The 24,424-nt window shown below is 33.6% G+C and overlaps 1 protein-coding gene and 1 pseudogene across 4 annotated transcripts in view; one reads left to right on the top strand and one right to left on the bottom strand.

The window, feature by feature from the left end:
* Positions 1-24,424, top strand: part of LOC145283682 (uncharacterized) — a 374,028-nt gene that overhangs the window by 245,523 nt on the left and 104,081 nt on the right. For 2 of the 4 annotated variants that reach the window (XM_080132735.1, XM_080132806.1), the window contains exon 4: positions 17,400-17,453. The exons of the other annotated variants lie outside the window; for them this stretch is intronic. In XM_080132735.1, the coding sequence (XP_079988861.1) occupies positions 17,400-17,453 (54 nt within the window). The remainder of the gene's footprint in view (positions 1-17,399; positions 17,454-24,424) is intronic. 4 annotated transcript variants of the gene reach the window in all.
* Positions 10,295-10,422, bottom strand: LOC145284744 (U2 spliceosomal RNA; annotated as a pseudogene).

Genomic DNA, 24,424 nt, shown 5'->3' on the forward strand with positions numbered 1-24,424 from the left:
ATATATATATATATATATATATATATATAGAGAGAGAGAGAGAGAGAGAGAGTGAACCCCCCCCCCAAACGGGCCCCAACTATAATTAGGCCCCGTTTCTTAATGTTTTGTCCGAATGAAATAAAACTTTGGTCATAACTAATTTATTATATTCAAAACATCACATCAAATCATTAGGGTCTTTGTCCTTTATTTTCTCCGTTCTACAGCATATGTTATATATATATATATATATATATATATATATATATATATATATATATATATATATATATACATATACATATAACTATCGTCGGGAATGGACAGGATGTTTACTTTCAAGTTGTTTTATTTTTATTTTAGTGAGTATTCGAATTAACTCTACAAGGACTGGTGCTTGTTTACTTATAAACCTTATTTTATTTATTTATTTTTCATGTTCTGTGTTTCATTTTTGTCGCAGCTTGTATTTTTGATGATTTATTTCCCTTCTTTAACTTCGATATATTATTTATCTCCTATTTATTACGTATATCGTCTTCTACATTTCTATTGTCATGTTCCTCATTATTTCCTTCGCCATTCTTTTAGTTAGTGAATTGTCTTTTCTCCTTTATATCAACTCCTATATAATTCTTTTCTGTTTCTTATCAAATTGATTATTAATAGGTGTTGTCTTTTGAAATTCACTTTTGTATAATGCTGGCTTTCTCTTCTTCCGATGAGAAGCATTTAGCTTCGAAATATTATGAGCTAACAGTTCTTCCCTATTATCTTTTTCATTGATCCTTATTGACCTGATAATGTAATAATACTTGCGTAACTTACACCTTATCTGTTACATTTTATTCTCTCACTCCTCTGTCTGTCTCTCTGTCTGTCTGTCAGTCTCTCTCTATACACACACACACACACACACACACACACACACACACACATATATATATATATATATATATATATATATATATAGTAATTTATAAAATATATATGGCGATTAAGCTTAAATCTCTACTTTCGTATATTAAATTTATGTGAATAAATGAAGTAGTTATATATATATATATATATATATATATATATATATATATATATATATATATATATATAAACCAGAATATTGATGATGAAAATAAAAATGTATAATATTCCAATATTTTTTAATACATCAGGAGAGAAACAAGGAATAGTAATAAAGTGAAATTAAAATCCAAGTTGAACGCTTTTCATCAGGAAAAATCATTGATATGAATGCATCACTAATTAATATAAATTTCAAATATCTAAAAAAACACTTTATTGAACCAAAAGTCATTTTTAATAGAATTAAATACAATCATAATAAGAAAATAAAATAATTAATCAATTAATTAATAAATTAATACAATTAATTTAGCGGACAATTTCATGAATGTATTATTTGATAAACCTCTCTCTCTCTCTCTCTCTCTCTCTCTCTCTCTCTCTATATATATATATATATATATATATATATATATGTGTGTGTGTGTGTGTGTGTGTGTGTGTGTGTGTAGATTTCGAATCTCGCTAGATTCAGCCACATGATGAGTCGTAGACGACGAAAAACGTGTCAGCGGATAATTATATTTTAAAAACAATATATATATATATATATATATATATATATATATATATATATATATATATATATATATATATACTAGCGGGGGTACCCGGCGTTGCCCGAGTGTTTGTTTCCGGGACGGGGGGGAGTTTTAAAAAATGTTATGGTAGGTAAGTAGGAAGGATCAAACCCGGAGTCATGAGTAAAAGTAGGAAAATAAAGTGTGAAAAAAAAAAACAAAAAAACTTCTGCAACGTTAACAGTTCGGCCACCAAGAAAAGTCCATTCCAGTTGTTTAGGAAAAAAAAAACAACTACGGTAGGTCGGCGCGAACGTGAAAATATAATGTGAATTGTCCAGCACGCTAACCACTACGCCACAGAGCACTGCAGCTTAGTTTAGTGATTTTAAATAACTTCACATGAAAGAACTACGAAGCCAAACCGGTGTTCTCTTCTCAACTGTTCCTTGTGAACGATCCCCAAACGGTGTTAAGTGGTGGCAGGGGGAGGAGGAATTTATTAGAGAGAAAATATTTTACCACTTCCATTGATCTTAACCGATTTTGGCCGTGACTTCTCAGGAGAAAAAGTATAGAAATCTAAGATTATCGAGGAATTTGAGAAATAATAAGCCTATAACACACCTCAGATATTGTTCTGCCGTTTGTGCATATTATATCTGCATGAAATATCTTGATTTTTAATCCTATTAATGTCAAAATCAGACGTGAAAAATGAGTTCATTTCATTTATATAGAGAAGAGATAATGAACGTGTCTGTGTGTGCATCTGTATCTGTGTGTCTGTTTACATTTCCCTACGCAATAACTCTGTCAATTTTTTGTCTACAGACTCGAAATTTGATATACAGGGTACTGAGATTTGGGAAAATCAATGTGATCGAGTTTTGGCCAGAAATTTGGCCAGAAATTTGGCGATTAAGGTGTCAAAGTTCAAAGATTTGACCTTTGAGAACTCTACAAAACTTTTCCGACAATTTTGGGTCTACGCACTTGAAATTTTAGATATAGGTTCCTTGGCGATGGATCTTACTTAATAACTTTATAGGAGCCCAAAACAATAAATTTTAAGGAGTCATAATAGGGGTCAAAGTTTAACAAAATTGACCTCTGCGGTCTCTTCCAAATTACTCAGACAATTTCTGGTCTAAATATTTGAAATTTTACATAAAGGGTATTCAGAGATAGGGTTAGCTTTTTCATCAGTTTGGGTCAAAATTTTTTAGTTACCAATATATAAATGTATGTATGTATGTCTGTTTGCATGTTTTCCTTAAACTTTCAATAGAGGCGACGGATTTTACCAAGATCAGTATCGTTTTCATAAGATAGATATCGAAAAATTGGCTAAAAACATTAATATCTTCCCCTTCAACTAGGCACTCTTCTACAGGGGGGAAGTCACCTTTTTCGCCGATATTTTTTAAAGTTATCCTCTCCTTTAGATTGTCTAGCCTTAATTTAAAAAAATGTCGCTTCCGGTTTGGCGGTGGTCGTATCAGCATATACGTTAGTTTTTACCCCGTTCTTTTCCTTCTTTGCGGTACGGGTTCGAGCCTGCCTTCCTACTACCACTTTTTTGTTTTTGCTCAACACACATGCAAACACCCGGGCAACGCCGGGATGAAATGCTAGTATATATATATATATATATATATATATATATATATATATATATATATATATACTTGCTGTATATATTCAGCATTTCCAAGATTAAACATATTGGCGTACGGAGGGTCCAGTGACACACAGTTTTAGATACACTGAATATCCTAACGTCTTACGATTTTCCTTGAAGTAAACCACATATTAAATTTATGGAATAAAAAACGAATACATTTTCGTCTATGAACATTCAATGGAAATTATTTCACATGATTTTAAGGGGAAATAACTCTCGTAGATTAGATAAAGAAACTTGTTTTTAAAGGCAAATGGTGTCTGCTATTAATAATTGAAAATAAATAAAATTACATATAAATTGCATTTAAATAAATAAATTAACTAGGGATAATATTTCGTAATAGCACAATTAAAGCAATTTTATTACATTAAAAATTAATAACATCGAGTGAATTATTTAAATGTTTGTTAATATGTAAATTCTTTCTTGTATGCAGATTTTCTTTGTATAAATAGTATGTATAGAAATCATGGTGGCATTAAAGTTTGTAAACACCTGTATCAATAGAACATTGGTTAAATTATGAACAAACATACAGGACTTTCATATATATATATATATATATATATATATATATATATATATGTATATATATATATATATAAGTTAGTATGCATGTAATATTGTCTATATGATATGTTCATATATTTACGAGTACATATGAATGTATCTCTTTCCCTTTTGACCTGTGATAAATGTTGAATGTATATATATTTGAAGTGTATTTGTGATCATCTGGGGATGAGTTTGTAAACAGGACATAACATTTATGGCAAACGGTCTTTACAACAATAGGGGATAGATACAGTTCTCTGTAGGGGGGTAACATCGACCAATATGGATTGCGCCTTTTTCTGCATGGGTCGATCTTGATTTGACGGGTCTTCGAAAAGCTGTAGATCAAGATTTGTACGACTCGAAGTCTTAGTTGTATCTACAGCAGCTTTATTTATCGATGTTCCCCTCCCCATGTGAAAGTTACACGCTTGGAGCCATTACGGTCAATGGACCACCTCTCTTTGTGTTATTACCCACAATCTAGTCTCAACTCTTACTGCCAACTCTTAACTAATTTCTACGTCCTTTCAAAAATCCATCTCCTCATGTATATGACGTCATTCACACGTATGACCACATGACCATCATCTGATTTTTGTCACGTGTTTATTTTTGATTATCAAATTCCTTTTCTTCCTCGAGATAAACTTCTTGGGAACTATTTTAATGTAATGCTAAATACCCTTTTCTGTTATTATTTTATTATGCAAACGTTTTTTTCTATGCTATCGAAATATTTTTAAGTTAACACTGGCTGAGAGATTGCCGTGCTAAAATCAAATGCACTTTATTTCTAAGAACTTCGAATCTCATTACGACATGACTGCCGACTATAATATGGTGATCTTCAAATCTAATTCAACAGATACTTGTTCTAAACAGTTTTTACAAGTTATGAAAATTAATGTAATTTAATTCATTGTTTTCAATCCTCTCATAATATTTATCATAAACTGTCAACATATCCATCGCATTATCCCTTCACTACCAAGTGGATTTTAGTACTCTAAGCGTGTAAGATTTGATGAGGGCGTATCAATCAATCAATCTATCTATCTATCTATCTATCTATCTATCTATCTATCTATCTATCTCTCTCTCTCTCTCTCTCTCTCTCTCTCTATATATATATATATATATATATATATATATATATATATATATATACAGCATAATCATGTTGACACACTTGTTCTCATCAGATCACTGAGATTAAGTAAGGATAAGCCTGGTCAGCATCAGATGGGTGACCATTTTGGAATACCTGGCGCTGTATGTGCTCTACGCTTATCTCAGCATTATTTCCAGTCGTTCTGAACTTATATATACTTACAACTGGAATTAAAGCAGTGCTGACTAAGGAGAGGTGTGGTTGTTAATTGCGCAACTCTTGCCACAAGATTTTACGCACAGGCACTCTCTAATGGGTATTCATATTCTGCTAAGACGGAACAGAGTGGTTTATGTCATTTTTAATATACCAAGAATATTATTGAACTTTATATGTGTTATATTTTTAAATAATCGACAGCAGTCCCTATAATTACACAAAAGTCACACATACTATAAAGGCTGGCTATAATAATTCAGAAATAAAGCTATAACTACAACTAGAAACATTTATTTCTTGTTTCTGTACTTTATTTCGTCACTTTCAATTTTTTTTTCTCCCTGACGTTCAAAGGCAAGCATAGAAAGAGAGCTACAGTACAAATTATGACTTTGTTCGCTTTTTTTCACATGTGAATCTTTAAAAATGTGTCTTCTAAATCACAGTACCCCCTTGTTGTGTTCATGGGTAGAGTAAGAGTATATCTTTATTAGTAAGTAAACACTCACCTCCCATTAACTTTTCTCATGACTTAATTTCACAACTACAGCAAATAATACCTGGACTAGGTCAAAGAAAAATGAAAATATAATAATCAAGATGCCGCAGCATTTCCTTCTTCCTCTGCATGCCTATTAAACGAAATTTCCGTGAGTTTCTTTTCAAGAACACGATGCCACAAGATAGCTTCCATGAGAGCAATAGTATGGTCATGTTCAATGACAACCAACACTTGTCATCAGCAGTTCTCTTAAGTCATCAATTTATTCATTCCATTCATTATTTTCAATCCTTTCATTATATTCATGAATTGACAATCAACTAACTCAATAATCCGTCTAGCTAATCGTTTAGCTTTGAAAATGATGACTCTTTTCACAGACAGAAAACAAATATAACTGAAAACATGTTTTAGCCACGTAAATACATGATTGATAAATTTGTTTTACGGCATATTAACCCTTTCCATGTTATTTAATGTTGAATCCGGCCATTTTTTTTAAAGAGTTTATATACTTCAAGACCTTTATATCTTTAAATAATTCTTGATGGTGTTTGGGTTGGTTGGTTTGTTTTACGGCATATCGACACTTTTCTGTCATTTTGGTAAAACTATCTATGCTTCCAGTTTTATATTAATTTTACCTTTTATTCGTGGAGTTTTGTTTATTTTTTTTTTGTAGAGGGCAATTGGTTTTTTTTTGTTATGGCTTTTTAAAACAGAATTGAGTTTTGCAAAGAGAAAGGAACAAAACAATAACACCAATATTTGGTTATTTTAATTCAGGAATCTAGTATGTTCAGATATGGTAGCACCATATATTCATATAGTTAATTAATTAATCAATAATTATTCATGCATAGTTTCATATTTTTGTTCGAATAACATGTCTGTCAAGCCATATTTTTGCTTAAAGACCTTATCAGCGTTTAAGGATTTTAGTAAATTTTCTTTTCGAAAATTTTTGCAAGTTTATGATTCTAGGCTACGAGTTTCATAGCTAATATGAGGATGTGTCCGAACTGGATGCAATGTTATTCCTTTTACAAAATTCAATCATGTTCTGCAAAGCCAAAGAAAAACAAACAACAACTCTCTTCTACAAACTTGAAGTATAAAAGCGTTTACCAAGATGACCGACTGCAACATATTATAATCCGAAAAGTGTTGATCTGTTGTCAAACAAAAGAAGCAGACTAAACATCACGAGTAAATATTTTAACATAAGAACAACTTCTCCCTAAAAATAACTGAATAACCTAAAAAGATTGATATGCCGTAAAACGAATCATTCAAAAGAAATACGATGAATAAATATTTGCAAATATACAAATAATTTGAAGCATAAAACCTTTAGCAAAATACCCGGATTCTGCTTTAAAGAACCTCAAGATGTTGATATGCCTTTAAACGAAACAATTAAACATAACCTCTGATAACAATGCGCATGAAGATTTTATCGCGATTGTAAAGCATTCTGATAGATTTTTGTCTTTATTCAAAGTATTGTCATCGTTTAAATTGTCGTTTTAAAATTCCCTCAATCAGTAATCAGTATTGCTCCGTGATATGGCTTCATATAATTATTGTCTCCAACACCACCCTGACGATCACGATGATCATAATCATCATCATTGTCATCATCATCATCATCATCAGTTTAATCCTTTTCACTCCCATACTTCTTCGTGTAATCACTACTACTTAACCCCCCCCCGTCTATTGTTAACCCTCTCCCATGTACATCTCCCATACTCATTCCGCAGAACGTCCGAACGTGCACACGGCATCCCTCGCTTTCGTGTGCGGTTTCGTTTCGACGCAGCAAGACATTCGTTTAAACCGACTTGAAAAGATGATTTTCACGGCAGTTCGTTTCCCAATTGCCGCCAAAATTTTTGAGAAAAGATTGTGTCATCGTGTTTGGTGAGTTTCTCTGAATTGGCTAATTGCATGCGTCCATTGTTGTCTGGCAGCGACTATGTAGTTGTTGTTGGCGCTTTTAGTGCAAACGGTGAGACATAATGAAAGAGAGAGATCGAGATCGAGATACACACATGCATACAGAGAGAGAGAGAGAGAGAGAGAGAGAGAGAGAGAGAGAGAGAGAGAGAGAGAGAGAGAGAGGGGGGATAGAAAGAAGGAAAGAGTAAGAGGGATCGAATATGCGAGAGAGAGAATTAGAGTAAGAGAGAGAGAGAGAGAACGTTCGAGAAATAGAAAAAGCGTGAGAGAGATAGAGAGAGCGTGTGCAATAGAGACAGAGAGAGAATCTGTAAAAGAGACAGCGATAGAGAGAGCACATGCGAGAGAGATAGAGTGAAAGAGAGCGTTCGAGAAAGACAGAGAGTGTTCAATAGACAGAGAGCGAGAGAAAAAGTGCATGAGAGAGACAAAGATAGATAGATAAATAGATAGATAGAGAATGGAAGAGTGAAAGAGAGAGAGAGAGAGAGAAAGAGGCAGAGAGCGAGAAACAGGGAGAGAAAGCGGACGGGCAAGAGAGACAGAAAGAGAGAGCGTTAAAGAGAGCGTGCGAGAACTAGCTAGCTAGCTAGTTAGCTAGATACATCGATATATATATATATATATATATATATATATATATATATATATATATATATATCGATGTATATATCGATGTATATATATATATATATATAGCGAGAGAGAGAGAGAGAGAGAGAGAGAGAGAGAGCTGACAACGTTTTATACATTCTGTTTTGGTTCTTGGCGAGGGCGATGGTGTTGAAGCGTCTATAATCATGTTCCTGGTGAGATAAGATATTATTAGTAAGAGAAAACGGATCACGTGTTTGGTTCAGGCAGCTTCCAACTAGCTTCCATTTCTACGTTTCAAAATCTCCCAAATTTCCGGAACCCCATTGATACTCTGATGACAAACTCTCTAAGATCGCTACATAAACTGATAGAGCCCCTATTGACTAACGTATATCTCGACCGGGGGTTCACGATCGATACCTGTTATATTTTTTCTCTCTCGTTTTTCTTTCTTCTTTTTTCGTGCTACGTTAAAAACCGCTTTCGCTGCGCAAGATATTCAGAGACGGTATATAAACAGCGCCGGAGAGAGAATGAAAGAATAGCAAATGTTTGTAGGATGGAGCGTGTCGACTGCAAAGCGGATGGAGCAAATTATCGCAAACTACAAAAGGAAAAGATTGGAGGTGTCAGAAACGATGGAAGCGAAACACAATGATGTTTTTATTTGCCTTTGTGCCATTCTAAACGGGACCAGTACAGACCGTTTAGCGCTTTGAATGCGAGCACAAATCAACGCTTTGCGCCGCTCTTAGCTGCTATCCAACAACATTTAATAAGAACATTTGATCTCCTTTGATAAATAGACGCACTTCTTCATATGAGTTTAACGTAACTCTTAAAATATTGACGAGTGACTTCGATTTTTCATTATTGTAGAGTAATAGAGTAATAGCAATCGACATTTGTTTTCCTGAGTCTATTTTCCTTTCACTCACACAAAATACATAATAGACTATTGTTTGATTTTGGGATTGCGTTATGTTTAAAAAATCCACTTTAATAATTTACATATGGCATAACACGTTACCACATCAATTTTCGTAAGATTATCGAAGTTAAGCGGGTTGTAACGATGGTTGATGGTTAACGACACGAACTGACAACCTCTCAGTTTCAAGTTCGAATCAAGTTCGTTCCAGAAAAAAATCACATACCTGGTTCCTCTCGTAAGCACACAGTGAATTTTGACTAGAAAAATATTTGTAAATTCAATGCAAACAAGAGACTCTTCGGATTTATACTGTACTAGCGGGGGTACCCGGCGTTGCCCGGGTGTTTCGCTGTGTGTGTGCTCTTTAATCAAAAAGAAACACGGAGGGTGGGTTACAAAAGTTTTGGTAGATAGGTAGGATGAACCCGAAGCCCTGAGACGAAGTTGGAAAATAAAATGTTAAAAAAGCATGGCACGTTAACCGGTCAGCCAGTAAGAAAATGTCACTGAAAGATGTTTGAATTTATTTAAAAGTAAGAAGAGAATTGACAGGTACCCGCACTTAATGACGTCAAGTCGAAGTTGTACAGTTAACATTTTGTGCGAGCGTTACGACGACGTAAGCAATAGGTATTCAGCAGTTTTTAATGAGGTCAATAATCCGGTTTGTTTGTTTTTTACCCAACTTTGGGGGAAACCAGCTCCCCTGTTCGTTAAGGGAGTGTCTCGAAATGAAAGCAACCGTCTGATATCACGGTGATAAGCCGACATTGACCAAACGTTACGCTTTCTGGAATGGGCTGAAATGACTTAAATAAATAAAAAGTAAATTACTTAGAATGGCTTTAATGAACTTAAGGATGAATTAGATGACCTTAAAGATGATTTGAATGCTTAAAAAATAATTGGAATCCTTAAAAAACAACTTGAATGATCTGGAGAATGACTTTAATGGCTTTGAGACTGACTGATTGTAAAACCTTTGATCTTGGCCAAAAGGACAAGAAAAGGCTATTTATTTGCTCCTCCACGAGCAAATTAGGCAGAAGGCCGATTTTTAATGTGAGGACTGAAGGAGAAATGGAGACCAACTCCCCGGGGAGTAGGGGAGCGGCATAGTGACAATTGGTATGAAGGGTTGCCCCTACATTGACCAAGGTCTTATATGTGGGGTTGCCCCCACATATAAGACCTTTGCTTGAAGTATCTGCCGAAACAGATACTACACTTTGATCTTGGCCAAAAGGCCAAGAAAAGGGTATTTATTTGCTTCCTCACCGAGCAAATTAGACACAAGGCCGATTTTTCATGTGAGGAGTGAAGGGGAAATGGGGATCAACTCCCCTGGGAGTAGGGAAGCTGCATAGTGACAATTGGTATGATGGGTTGATATTTATTTGCTCCCCCACCGAGCAAATTAGGAACAAGGCCGATTTTTAAAGTGAGGAGTGAATGGGGAAATGGGGACCAACTACCTGGGGAGTAGGGGAGCTGGATAGTGACAATTGGTATGAACGCTTCCCCTACATTGACCAAGGTCTTATATGTTGAGTTGCCCCCACATATGGTCATGCTTGCAGTATCTGCCAGAACAGATGGTATTTATTTGCTCCCCCACCGAGCAAATTAGGCACAAGGCCGATTTTTAATGTGAGGAGTGAAGGGAGGGGGAAGGGAAAAAGGGGACCAGCTCCCGAGAGGTGGGAAATGGGAGCTGGTTAATGGTCAGGCATGTGGGGTTGCCCCCACATCTGGTCTTTGCTAGTCCTAGCTAGTCATAGCTTGCAGTATCTGCCAGAACAGATGGTATTTATTTGCTCCCCCACCGAGCAAATTAGGCACAAGGCCGATTTTTAATGTGAGGAGTGAAGGGGAAATGGGGACCAGCTCCCCGGGGAGTAGAGGAGCTGGATAGTGACAATTGGTATGAAGGGTTGCCCCTACATTGACCAAGGTCTTATATGTGGGGTCGCCCCCACATATGGTCTTTGCTTGCAGTATCTGTCGGACAGATGGTATTTATTTGCTCCCCCACCGAGCAAATTAGGCACAAGGCCGATTTTTAATGTGAGGAGTGAAGGGAGGGGGAAGGGGAAAAGGGGACCAGCTCCCGAGAGGTGGGAAATGGGAGCAGGTTAAAGGTCAGGCATGTGGGGTTGCCCCCACATCTGGTCTTTGCTAGTCATAGCTTGCAGTATCTGTCGGACAGATACTACACTTTGATCTTGGCCAAAAGACCAAAAAAATCTTAAAAAGCTAAGAACAGCATCTATTAACAACAGACCTTTGATCTTAACCAAAAAGGCCAAGCACTAAAGTGTTACGGACAGACCAATCGACAGACCGACTGACCGACGGGCCGACGGAATAACTCATAGTGTCGCTTGTACGCGACTAAAAACGAAAGCAACATGAGGCGATCCGAAAATGTGGAATATTTAACGTTTCAAAGTCGGTCAAATTAAATAGACAGGCGACCCCCGTTGTTAACTCGTAGATATTATCATTTAGACGTGATATAAAAAAGTTTTAAGAATAAGCATCCCCCGAGAAGGCCGCCGAAAAAACCCTTTTGCGGACATACACAAAAAGCGAACATACATACATACACATACACATTTTGCCTTATGTATATATATATATATATATATATATATATATATATAGATGATGATGATGATGATGATGATGACCATATAGGGATACCAAGTTGGTTAAAGGGAAAATTATTCCCAATTTTTATTTAGGTAAAAATGCACTTTCGTAAATATTTGAATTCGTTACCAAACATATCGCAATAAAAAAAAAAACAGAAAATATACTGTAATTTTAAGACTGTACGATCCTACAGCAAGAAATGAACTAGCACTACCAATTACAGGTGCAACCTCGTTGAAAGCAAAGATAAAAATAGCAAAGTGAAAATTGAGGACCTCACAAAAGAAATTGAAAATCTCACACACAGATTTCAATCTGAAACTGAACTATCACCAAATCCTAGAAAAGTATTTCAAACTTCGCACACAACATTCCATCGAACACAAACCCACTATTTTAAAGAAACGAATTCGATTATACAACCCCACCCGCCAAAATAAATCAGTAAATCAATTATTCAAAAAGAATCGTGTATCATCCAAGCTCAAATTCAATTAAGTTGCCATCAAAAAGAAAAAAAAAAAATCTTGGCCCGAATTGTTATCACTAAAAGAAATTTAGTACAATATAAATTATTGAAATAAAACTTCTATACCAAAATATTACAAAACTATTAGATGCAAAGAAAGAGTTAATTTCTCTATTCTGTACAGCCTCACAATGAAATTTGAGCTTCATTCGATGTTGAAAGTTTTGTTTACCACCATCCATGTTCATGAAACTATCAATGTTATAATTAATATAATTATATAATATGTATATATAGTCTTTGAAGTTTTTAACCTTCAAAACTATACAAAAAATTACTTTTTATCATTCGTTAAAAAAACATCTAGTCAGTAAGTCATTTAATCACCTGCAATCACTGCATCAACTCTCTCGAATTTACTATAATACCAATTTTTTTATTTTATTTTTCAAGGGATCATCAGTTGTTTACCATGAAACACTGTTTCGGGGATTTAAAAACAAAACACTATATTACATCATGGCTCCCCAGCAGTGTTTATCAAACACCACCACCCTTAATCTTAGGAAGAAGACATGTTACAAAAATTTGATCCAATTTCCTATTCTTAATTGCAATTACTAACCTTTTCATAGTATAAAAATGAATTTCTTACTTTATACACTGACCCCAATGGAATCCTATATATCCTGGTCGATAGAGTTTCAATAAATTCGGCTCTAGATCCGGTGTTTTCTGAATTCTCTATGAAAAATCTGCAAAGTAAACTTTAATAGCAGCCATTGATATTAGAACCGTCGATGACATACTAATAATGACGTAGAATTTTTATAAAATAACGATAATGAGAAACGCACTTAAAAATAATTCGGTATTAAATTTCACTATGAATACATTTCTCGATACAAAAATTAAAGACAACATTGTGTGTGTATACAGGATTATCGGTAGCATGGAATAAAATTATATATATATATACAGGGTGACCCCCCTCCCCCAAAAAACAAAAGCTAAATGGAGGCCATCTAGAACATATGATGTAGAACGGAGAAAAAAAGGCCAAAGACCCTAGTGTTTTGATGTGATGTTTTGAATATAATAAACTGATTATGGCCAAAGTTTAATTTCATTCGGACAAAACACTAAAGAAACGGGGCCTAATTAGTTGGAGCCCGTTTCTTTGGTCACCCTGTATATATATATATATATATATATATATATATATATATATATATATATATATTAATATATATGGGTGTATATATATATATATATATATATTAATATATATGGGTGTATATATATATATATTAATATATATGGGTGTGTATATATATATACACACACATATATATATATATATGGGTGTGTATATATATATATATCTCGATACAAAAATTATATATATATATATATATATATATGTACATATATATATATATATATATAATCAAAGGAAAAATGTAAAATTGGCAAGAGTATACGCCATAATAATAACATGAAGGAAAATCGTAGGCATTTTACCTCAACTAACAGAAAAATTGAAAGACATTAAATGTTTATACATGAGAAGGAAAAAAGCGTTTAATATATATGTATATATATATATATATATATATATATATATGAATGCGTGTCTGTTTGTTCATATTCATTTTTGTCTCTTAATATATATATATATGTACATGTATATATATATATATATATATATACATATACATATGCATATACATATGCATATGCATATACATATATATAACTATGAAGTTACTAATGAATATAAAAAATATATTTTTACAAGGTAAATTACATATAAAATAGGCGAAATTATTTATATATATATATATATATATATATATATATGTATATATATACATATAATTTTATACACTGTTAATTATAATATAACATTACATACATATATATGTATATGTACATATATATTTATATATATATTACAGAACGCAATTTAAGACTGTAAATTATACTTTTATACTTTACAAGGATTTTTATTGCTCGACAGAATACTTAAATAAGAAATATTAAGATTTTCTTAATCCGCGTTGTGTTATATATATATATATATATATATATATATATATATATGTATATATATATATATATATATATATATATATATATATATATATATATATATATATATCAATGGTGGAATATGTTTGTTTTATTATATTTTAATTTTTATTCATACCAGTCTTTGAATTCATGAAGTTTTATCTAACTACAGAGCATGTATAACTAAATGACGAAGATGTATATTCAAAATTCTAAGATCTTATCCATCTTACAGATTATTTGTGAAATTACGTTGAAATGCACTATATATATATATATATATATATATATATATATATATATATACATATATATATATATATATATATATATATATATATATATATATGATCGTATTTAGAGACTCTGAAAGGCTTCCTTACTTCAAAGCAAACGTTGTAGAATCACCTACTTCACATATGTACTAACATCATTGGTATGCATATGTCTTCCATACATAGGATCTATGATTCATTTAATTTTTTTTACATAATTTCTTTGCAATTTTTATACAAGCGCATTTTTATTATAGCGGCATTCATTTGAAAAATATAAAAAAATATTGCATCTCAATTGTGTTTTAATTTTAGTTTCAATTTTTAAAAATTTGAATGGGTTTTCTATTTTTAATATAATTTTAACAAAATCTGAAATAAAATGTGATTATTACGGTATGGTTTCATTATCTAACCATTAATTGAATCAAATCTTTTTAGAAATATAAAAAATATTCATAATTCGCTGTTGTAAAATTATTGCAGATAAAAATATTTAAAAACTATATATATATATATATATATATATATATATATATATATATACAGGGTGGTTGCTAGAAAAGCAGGAAATTTGAAGGTCAGTTTAAATCATGAATAAAATGAGTGATTGCAATGGTTTGATTGGTTCTTGTGCTGATTTTCTAGTTTAAGACGCTGCAGTTAAGTGCATGGACGACATTTTGAGTATCTATGAGTATAATATAACATTTTTCTTTGGAAAACTTTGCCAAAATTACTTTTTGTAAAAATAAATCGTTTTTTTCACAAATTTCCCGCTTTTCAAGAGACCACCCTGTATATATGTGACGGGACACACACACACACACGCACACACACACACATATATATATATATATGTATATAACTACTTCATTTACTCACATAAATTTAATATACGAAAGTATTAATTTATGCGTAAACTTTAAGTATTTACTTCAAAAATTCTCAATACGTAGGTAGAGCGAGTTAGTAAGTTATAAAATATATATGGCGATTAAGCTACACTGAATATTCCGCGTTTCATCCACTCTAGGACTCTTCAGGCTCATGCGCATAAGTCCTAGAGTGGATGAAACGCAGAATATTCAGTGTAGCTTAATCGCCATATATATTTTATAACTTATATATATATATATATATATATATATATATATATATATATATATATATATATACAGGTTGACCAAAAAAAAAACGTGATTTCTCCATTATTTATTCACCAATTGCCCTTATTTTACAGGACATGGCAGAATCAACGACCGTGAGTACACAACGACCCCAGTGTGAGCTGGGACAAAGAATACACTGTGTTAAATTTCGTTTGGATAAAACACTAAGAAACGGAGCCTAATTAGAGTTGGGGCCCGTTTTTTGTGGGTCACCCTATATATATATATATATATATATATATATATATATATGTCCCGTCACACGAAAATAAGTGAAATTGCAGGGTTTTTAGCAGCTTCTGAAAAAAGGAGGGTGAGAAACAAATCGTAAATCTCCCTGTATGAATTCATTTATAAAAAAACCCTACCGTGCGTTAAAAACGAGAAGAATTTATAAACCATTGATTTAGAATGAAAGCTTCGTGCAAAATTGATGGTTTTGCAATTAATGCTAATCCTTATTGATCCTATTAATGCTGAACGCTACCAATACTAGTTTGCTCGCTGCTCTTTATAATTACAAAGATACATACACAATTTCAACCAGACAGGCCTCGTAGTTTCCGATAAAAAATTTAAAGTATATGCTCTATTGTGGTGACTAATTTCTATTATTTAATATTTATCTCCAATTATCACTAACTGTACATCGAACGGATAACGGCTTAGTAGTTTCTCGAGAAAAAGTTGAACTGATAAATAGATGATCGTAAATATACCGCACACACACATATTATATATATATATATGTGTGTGTGTGTGTGTGTGTGTGTGTGTGTGTGTGTACCGCATACACACATATTATATATATTTGTATGTGTGTGTGTGTGTGTGTGTGAGATAGATAGATAGATAGAGAGAGAGAGAGAGAGAGAGAGAGAGAGAGAGAGAGAGAGAGAGAGAGAGAGAGAGAGAGGACGTACAAACAGACGAAAAAAAATAAATATTAGATTATTATTATAATTTTTTTCAAGTACAAAATTTCATATTGCATTTATGAAGGGAGGATTTGTTTTATTTATATTTACGATTAAAAAATAGGACAAAAAAGCAATTTATTTATTTATTTATTTATTATTATTATTATTATTTGATATTATTAATAATAATCGATTACGTACTAAAATAACGATTTAAATATATTCGTAATTATTTTGCACAGATGTTGTTAAACGATTATGCTTTTATACATGTTATCCCTTCCTTTAAAACTTATACCTTTTTTGTTTTGTTTTTTAAACTTACACCAAGAGGCGTGTGTGTGTTTTTATATGCTATGAAAACATTGATGGGTTGAAGAAGCGATTGTAAACCAGCAGCACGTGTTGTGTATCCGTGGCTGTATATTCGAATATGTCGGGAATATGTGTATACGAGAAGCGAGTGCTCGGTTAGGGGGTGGGTGAAGGTAGGTCTGGCTATCTCTGTGACCAGTCCGTGTTTACTCCCGGTGTTTAGTGAAGTCCGGGACTGAAGACAATGGCCCTGCACAATGGCGATGTCCTCAGCGAGATTGACGGTGGCTGCCGTAAGCAATGTGAACGCATTTACGACCATTTTTAACACGTTGTTTTTGTGTCTTTGCAGACTCTTCCTTCGGGAAAGGACCGTGGTCGTCACAAAGCTCGGCAGTCCCACAAGGTAAGGTCACATGGTCCAGTGCAAATAGTTCTTTTATAAATAACATTAATTTCGCGATCATGGGATAATCAATTTGACTAAATACAGCTAACCCTATTTTGTGCGATCTTTAAAGTTGGACATAAATAGCATTTAGTCTGACACTGCCAAATTTGATTCTGAAAAACAAGTTTGAAGTTCGTATGATTTGGATCGTTTGGACTACTGTATTTATCTAGAGTGTTATTTTCACAACGTTTCGGTTGATGTAACCTCCGGACTTCTTCAGGTGAATTTTGTCGAACTCATGAAGGTTTTTGTCGAACTCGGCAATCTTTCTGCTGTTCTCGGGAATCTGCCCGGTATTTTGAACGGGATCATTTATTTAATTCATAATAGTAACATGCTCTTGTATCGTCAGCCATGATTGGGTAGTTGTCCTAAGTAATTCGCACGCACTGAAGATCAAACTTTCAACCTCCAGAAGAATGTCACTTTACAGAACGAGGGCATGTTACGCCATTGGATTAAATAAACGGTTCCGTTTGACTTTAGGTGCAGACTCCTAAGTTCGATAAGATACACTTGAAGAAGGTCGGAGGGTATATTGACTGAAACATTGTGAAAAAAACACTGAAAATAAGAAGAGTAGCCGAAAGAATTGAAATAATACAAATAATCAATCTTCATGTCAAAAATTCAGAAACAAATTTAACGTTGTTGTTATTGTCGAGTGTCATTTGTATTATAATAACGTACTTCATTACAGTTTATTTTTACAAGTTAATATGCAGTTACTGGAAATTACAAAATGCAAAAAACAAAATTTGCTTATAATTAAGAAGATGTTCTTACCCGGCATTGTCCGGGAAACTTTTTTTTTTTATTTGTTTAAACAATTAAGAGTTTTTTCTTCTAAAGCATGTCAATCATATCACGTTAAGAGCAACAGGTGCGAAATTAATGAGACGATTAATAGAGAAGAATTCAAGGAAGGGGAACTGATTAAGAGAAGAATTCAAGGAAGGGGAACTGGCTTCGCACTTTGTGCTAGCACGCGAGAAGAGAATTACGAATAATAATTAGAGGTTCGGCCCTTCTTTTAGTTATGCACTAGTTTTTGAGTTCGTCTTATTTCACTACGTTCAATTATTTTTTTAAAGTAAAATTTTCCAAACATTTCTCTTTGAACATAACGTTATTGCTTTGTTTTTGTTTTTGTTTTTTTTTTTTTCAATTTTCACCCCAAACAAGGCACAGTGCCACTTTGAAGCAGGGGGCTACTATTAGGGAATTAATTAGCGGGGTCATTATGAGGGGAGAAGAGTAGAAAGATGTTTGTTAACATTACACTTAAACTTCTGCATATCATTGCAGTTGGGAAAGCAGAATCCCGGAAGTGAGTTCCAAAGACCCGCAGTTCTGGGGAAGAAACTATTGGAGTAAAAAGCTTTCTTGCACCTAGGGATCTCTACTGTAAAGGGATGAGACTTAGTAGCTTGTCGGGTTTGTCGGGGGTAGTTACGTCGGGGAGGTACAAGTGTTTGCAGTTCGTCAGAGAATTCACCATTAAAGTATTTGTAGAACAGGCAGAGGGATGCAACATCTCGTCGATGGGACAGAGGTTGAAGCCTAGATGACAGTTCAGGACCTATCAGGTTGGCGACTCTTTTTTGAACCCTGTCCAGGAGCGAGAGACAAGCAGCAGATGCACCAGCCCAGATGTGACAACAGTACTCCATACATGGGCGAATGGTTGCCTTATAGAGGTATAGGATACTGGCAGGCGTTAATTTCAATATGATTGTTCCATAGTATAGGCTGTGGACTACAGAAATTCTACCCATATAATTATGAAATCTTCCATACGTGATGTGTTTTATATAAATTTTACGTATCTGATCTAATCTGCTCTCGAACCAGGTACCTTCAAGTTCAGCTGCTTCCAAAACGGCCTTTAACGCCTAATAATGGAAACAAAACAAATTTCTCGATGCCCTCAGCTCCTACAAAAGCCAATACGATTGCTCAAATAAACCATTCATGACAATCTTCTCTATTCTATCTATCTTCTATCTATATAAATAAAATGAACTCATTTTTTTCCCGTCTGATTTTGACATTAATAGGATTAAAAATCAAGATATTTCATGCAGATATAATATGCACAAACGGCAGAACAATATCTGAGGTGTGTTATAGGCTTATTATTTCTCAAATTCCTCGATAATCTTAGATTTCTATACTTTTTCTGCTGAGAAGTCACGACCAAAATCGGTTAAGATCAATGGAAGTGGTAAAATATTTTCTCTCTAATAAATTCCTCCTCCCCCTGCCACCACTTAACACCGTTTGAGGATCGTTCACAAGGAACAGTTGAGAAGAGAACACCGGTTTGGCTTCGTAGTTCTTTCATGTGAAGTTATTTAAAATCACTAAACTAAGCTGCAGTGCTCTGTGGCGTAGTGGTTAGCGTGCTGGACAATTCACATTATATTTTCACGTTCGCGCCGACCTACCGTAGTCGTATTTTTTTTTTCCTAAACAACTGGAATGGACTTTTCTTGGTGGCCGAACTGTTAACGTTGCAGATGTTTTTTTTTTGTTTTTTTTCACACTTTATTTTCCTACTTTTACTCATGACTCCGGGTTTGATCCTTCCTACTTACCTACCATAACATTTTTTAACCCCTCCCGTCCCGGAAACAAACACTCGGGCAACGCCGGGTACCCCCGCTAGTTTAGAATATTACGCCTATAAATGTTTTAGATGAGGATCATTCTTAGTATTATTTGGGTCTTTTGAATAACTGGTCTCATATTGAGTGTCAATTTTCGAACGTTTCAATGTAAACCCTGACCTTCTTCAGGTGTATCTTGTCGACTCGCAAGGACCCGAGGCGCAGTGGTTAGAGTACTTAGTAAATTTTTGTTGTAAAATTTACATTCTTATGAAGGTTGAAGGTTCAATTCTCAGTACCGGCCACCGACAATACAATTGCGAATTACTTAGGAATTCTTTTCAATCTTGGCTGACGGAACGAGTGCATGCTATTCCCGTGAATTAAATAAAAGGTTTCAGTTTGAAATTTCATGTAGGTTCCCGAGTTCTACAGAAAGATTTCCGAGTTCGACAAGATACGCCTGAAGAATGTTGGAGCTTACATCGATCGAAATATGAAAATGACACTGAAGATGAGAATATTAATCCAAAGAATACAAATATTATGAATAATTTAGGATAATTTTCCTAGTTGTTGCTGTGGAATAACAGCATGTATGAAAGTGTTTAATAATATACGGACTCGGATCAAAGTGTAGTATATTTTCGGTCAAAAATATTTCGTACAAATAAACTTTATTCAAATTTAGTTGCGAATCACTTAAGTGAATTTGTGTGCTATTTTATGGACTTGGAAACATTTTTCTTATTGTCTCAGCATTTGATCTTTGCTTTGAGACTTTTATCTGTTGAGTCATCTCAAAGGTATCAATCAAAAGATTCGCAAACGATTACTGAACTGACGAGGGACATTACAACCAAAATCAGAGCAACAGCATGAGATGTCAAATTATGAATTTTGCACATCCTATCCAGATGTAATTATATTTAAATGGTGATGAAACAATGAATGTTGGGGTTTCATAAGTAAAACTTGGTGAGCAAGTCATGAATAGGCAGAACTTTAAGTCTGTAATGAATGATTGTCAGTTTTGTTAACGATTCCATGACTCGTATATTTAAGGCCATTCTATTCATAAAATAATGTAAGAGTCACGTTGTGGCGAGAAAAACATACACAGACATAAAGTACTTAAACCACTGTATTAACATAGAAATGAAATACCATTGTAAATTTTGTTCCTTTAAACTTTTGTCGATATCTTTCTGAAGACTGAAATAAATACATGGAAGAGAAATGGTAATCTATAGCTTTTAGGAATTTATGAAGCAACACTTGCTGACCTAATGACGGTTCATGGCATTTAGTAAATTGGTCTTATGAATATGCAACATATCAGATGGATGTGTTTTCGTTTTGTATGGGACGCATTTGAATCCATCGTAATTTATTATATGCATATTGTTATTACTTAAGCGTATCACCATAACTACGGCATTATCACGTTTGACACACCGGTTCCTGTCAGATCACCGAAGTTAAGCAATCATGAGACTGGCCAGTATCAGATGGGTGACAATTTGCGACTTCCAGGTGCTGTATGTGCTCTCCGCTTTGCTCGGCATTGTTTCCAGTCGTCCGGACCCAAGTAGTGCCGATTCAGGAGAGGTGTGGTTGAGGATTGCGCAACGTCTGGCACACAATTACAAGCGCAGCTGCCCCCTCCAGGCGGTATTAGTTGTCTTCTGAAACTGAACAGAGGCATCATCAATATCACCATAATTAATGTATAACAAACGTATCTGCTTATTTAAGTATCGTTCTTATTTTCTACAATATTCTTTCCATGTTTTAGTCAAAAGACAGGAAGTCAACTAGCATCACGATAATTCTCATTCTCCCACAGTAATACTCACCGACGATCTCCAGTTAGAATTTGGTTGGGAAATATTGCCTTTTCTGCATATTCCCCTGATATAGTTCTTTCGGATTATCATTTATTTCACGGGTTATGAAATCATTTAGACGTTAAAATCACAAGAGGAGATTGAACATTTTTTTTTTTACACAGTGATCACCACTTATCAAGGCCCGGAAGCCACTCAGGGATAAGGGTTAGATAGATAACCAAGAACATAAGTTCGATTCATATTTCACATCAAAACTTAAAGAATTCTCTCAAGCCACACATTTAGAACCTCGTTGACAGTAGAATCAAGTTATAGCGGCGAAGTTTTTTTTATGAATAAAGATATTCAAAAACACAGTTTTTATTTCAAAGTTTTATTTTTAAGCTAATCATGAAAAACTTTTGCACCGACTCGATAAATTACAGTTAAACTATTTGTATGCATCATAACGTGTATCGAACTTTTATCAAGTTCCGTGTGTGCATGCATATATATTCACGTGTCGCGGTGCTGCTTACAAAATGGCGTCAGAAGAAACCTCAGATCCTTTTTCGTGTTCCGACTACAAGAGAGTTCGTCAGCACCATTTTCATTTATGGGCGTGGGTTGGGATGACAAAACGAGAGTTCGATGTTCACTCTGTTTAGCCGCATATTGGTGTATGACTAATATTCAATTTGCGTAAAAATTAGTTCGGTTTTCAAAATACATGAAATAATCATCTTACAAAAAAAAAGTTATGCATTGAATGCAATTTGCTTTTTTCAATTTTTTTTCTTCTGAAGTGCCCTGAGCCAAACTGTATTACGCTTATTATATTCGCTTATATAGTTATGCCTACAAACGATACTATCTTCGTTACGTTTTTTTCTCTTTATTTTCTCGTTTTTAGCGATCAATATTTAATGGAGGGGGGGGGCACGGGTGGACATAGATCGACATTGAACAGTTTCATTTCAAAGATTTCTTTAATCCTTTTTTCTAACCAACAGCCAATTCGGTTACAGAAAAGATGAAATAAGATTGAAAAGAAAAGATAGAGGTCTATCGATCTGGGGAAAACAGAATTGTCAAAACTGGATTATGATCGAAAGAAGGAACAATATTCCTAAACGAACAAGTGAAAGGGATCGATATATATATATATATATATATATATATATATATATATATATATATATATATATATATATATATTTGTGTGAGTGTGTGTGTGCGTGTGCATGTACATATATACATATATGTATGGGTTCATATATATGTATATACTAACGTACATAGAGATATCTATAGGTACCTATACATATATAAAATTGAGTTTGCGTTGCATATTGATGTTAAAAGCTTATATTTTCCATTTAAAAATTATTAAACCAAAATTCTTAATGTATTCATTCACGGATATTCAGGAAACTTCATAACACTTAACTAATTTGCATATTCCTTTAACAAATGAACTTTCATTAATAAATTATTAATTTTTATGGTTTATTATTGAATGATTGGTTTCATTTAATGATTGGACTCTAATCTATTTATGCATATTTTCTACCTTGTGGATAATTGTGTAGCATTAAAGATGAAAAAGTTGTAAAACACACACATATATATATATGTATATATATATATAAATATATATATATAATTAGTAATTTATAAAATATATATGGTGGTTAAGCTATACTGAATATTCCGCGTTTAACCCACTCTAGGATTCTTCAGGCTTATGCGCAAATTTTGTAGTTGTCTGTCGTTTTTATATACGCACCTTACATTTAGATTTTAGTTAGCCAATCAGCTTTCTAGTATCCACCGCGCCCTTTCTATCAGCCAATGAACATGCACTTACAGGACTTTCGTATATTAATTTTATGTGAGTAAATGAAGTAGTTTATATGTATATATATATATATATATATATATATATATATGATATATATATATATATCATATATATATATATCATATATACGCTGATACGTAGAAATGCCCAGGTTGGTATCAGAGGGCGCATTATTTCACTGGGAGAGATACACCCCCAGTCTTCGTTAAGACATGCATGTAGGATAATGTAACTCTGATGTAAAAACCTGCATTGTACTGTATGCTTTGTATTGTGGTAGCCATTTGCATAAAGTAGTTATAATAAAAAGTGTGGTTGGTTCTACACAAAGCCTTCACCACTATAAACAAATCATCTATATGGATTTCCGAAAAACTTAGTTGTTGTGGCGGAACCTCATACGTCGAAATCGAAGGAAGAGTCTATCATATATATATATATATATATATATATATATATATATATATATATATATATATATATATATATATATATATATATATATACACACACACAAAGTGATGTGTGCATGCGGAAGAGTTTCCACCAACGTCCTCTCTAAATTTATGGCCTGCAGTCTTAAAACTTGACATATAGGAGATTTGAACCTGTGAA

This window comes from Euprymna scolopes, chromosome 1 (assembly GCF_053919585.1).
Source record: "Euprymna scolopes isolate OS-2025 chromosome 1, ASM5391958v1, whole genome shotgun sequence".
Taxonomy (NCBI): domain Eukaryota; kingdom Metazoa; phylum Mollusca; class Cephalopoda; order Sepiida; family Sepiolidae; genus Euprymna; species Euprymna scolopes.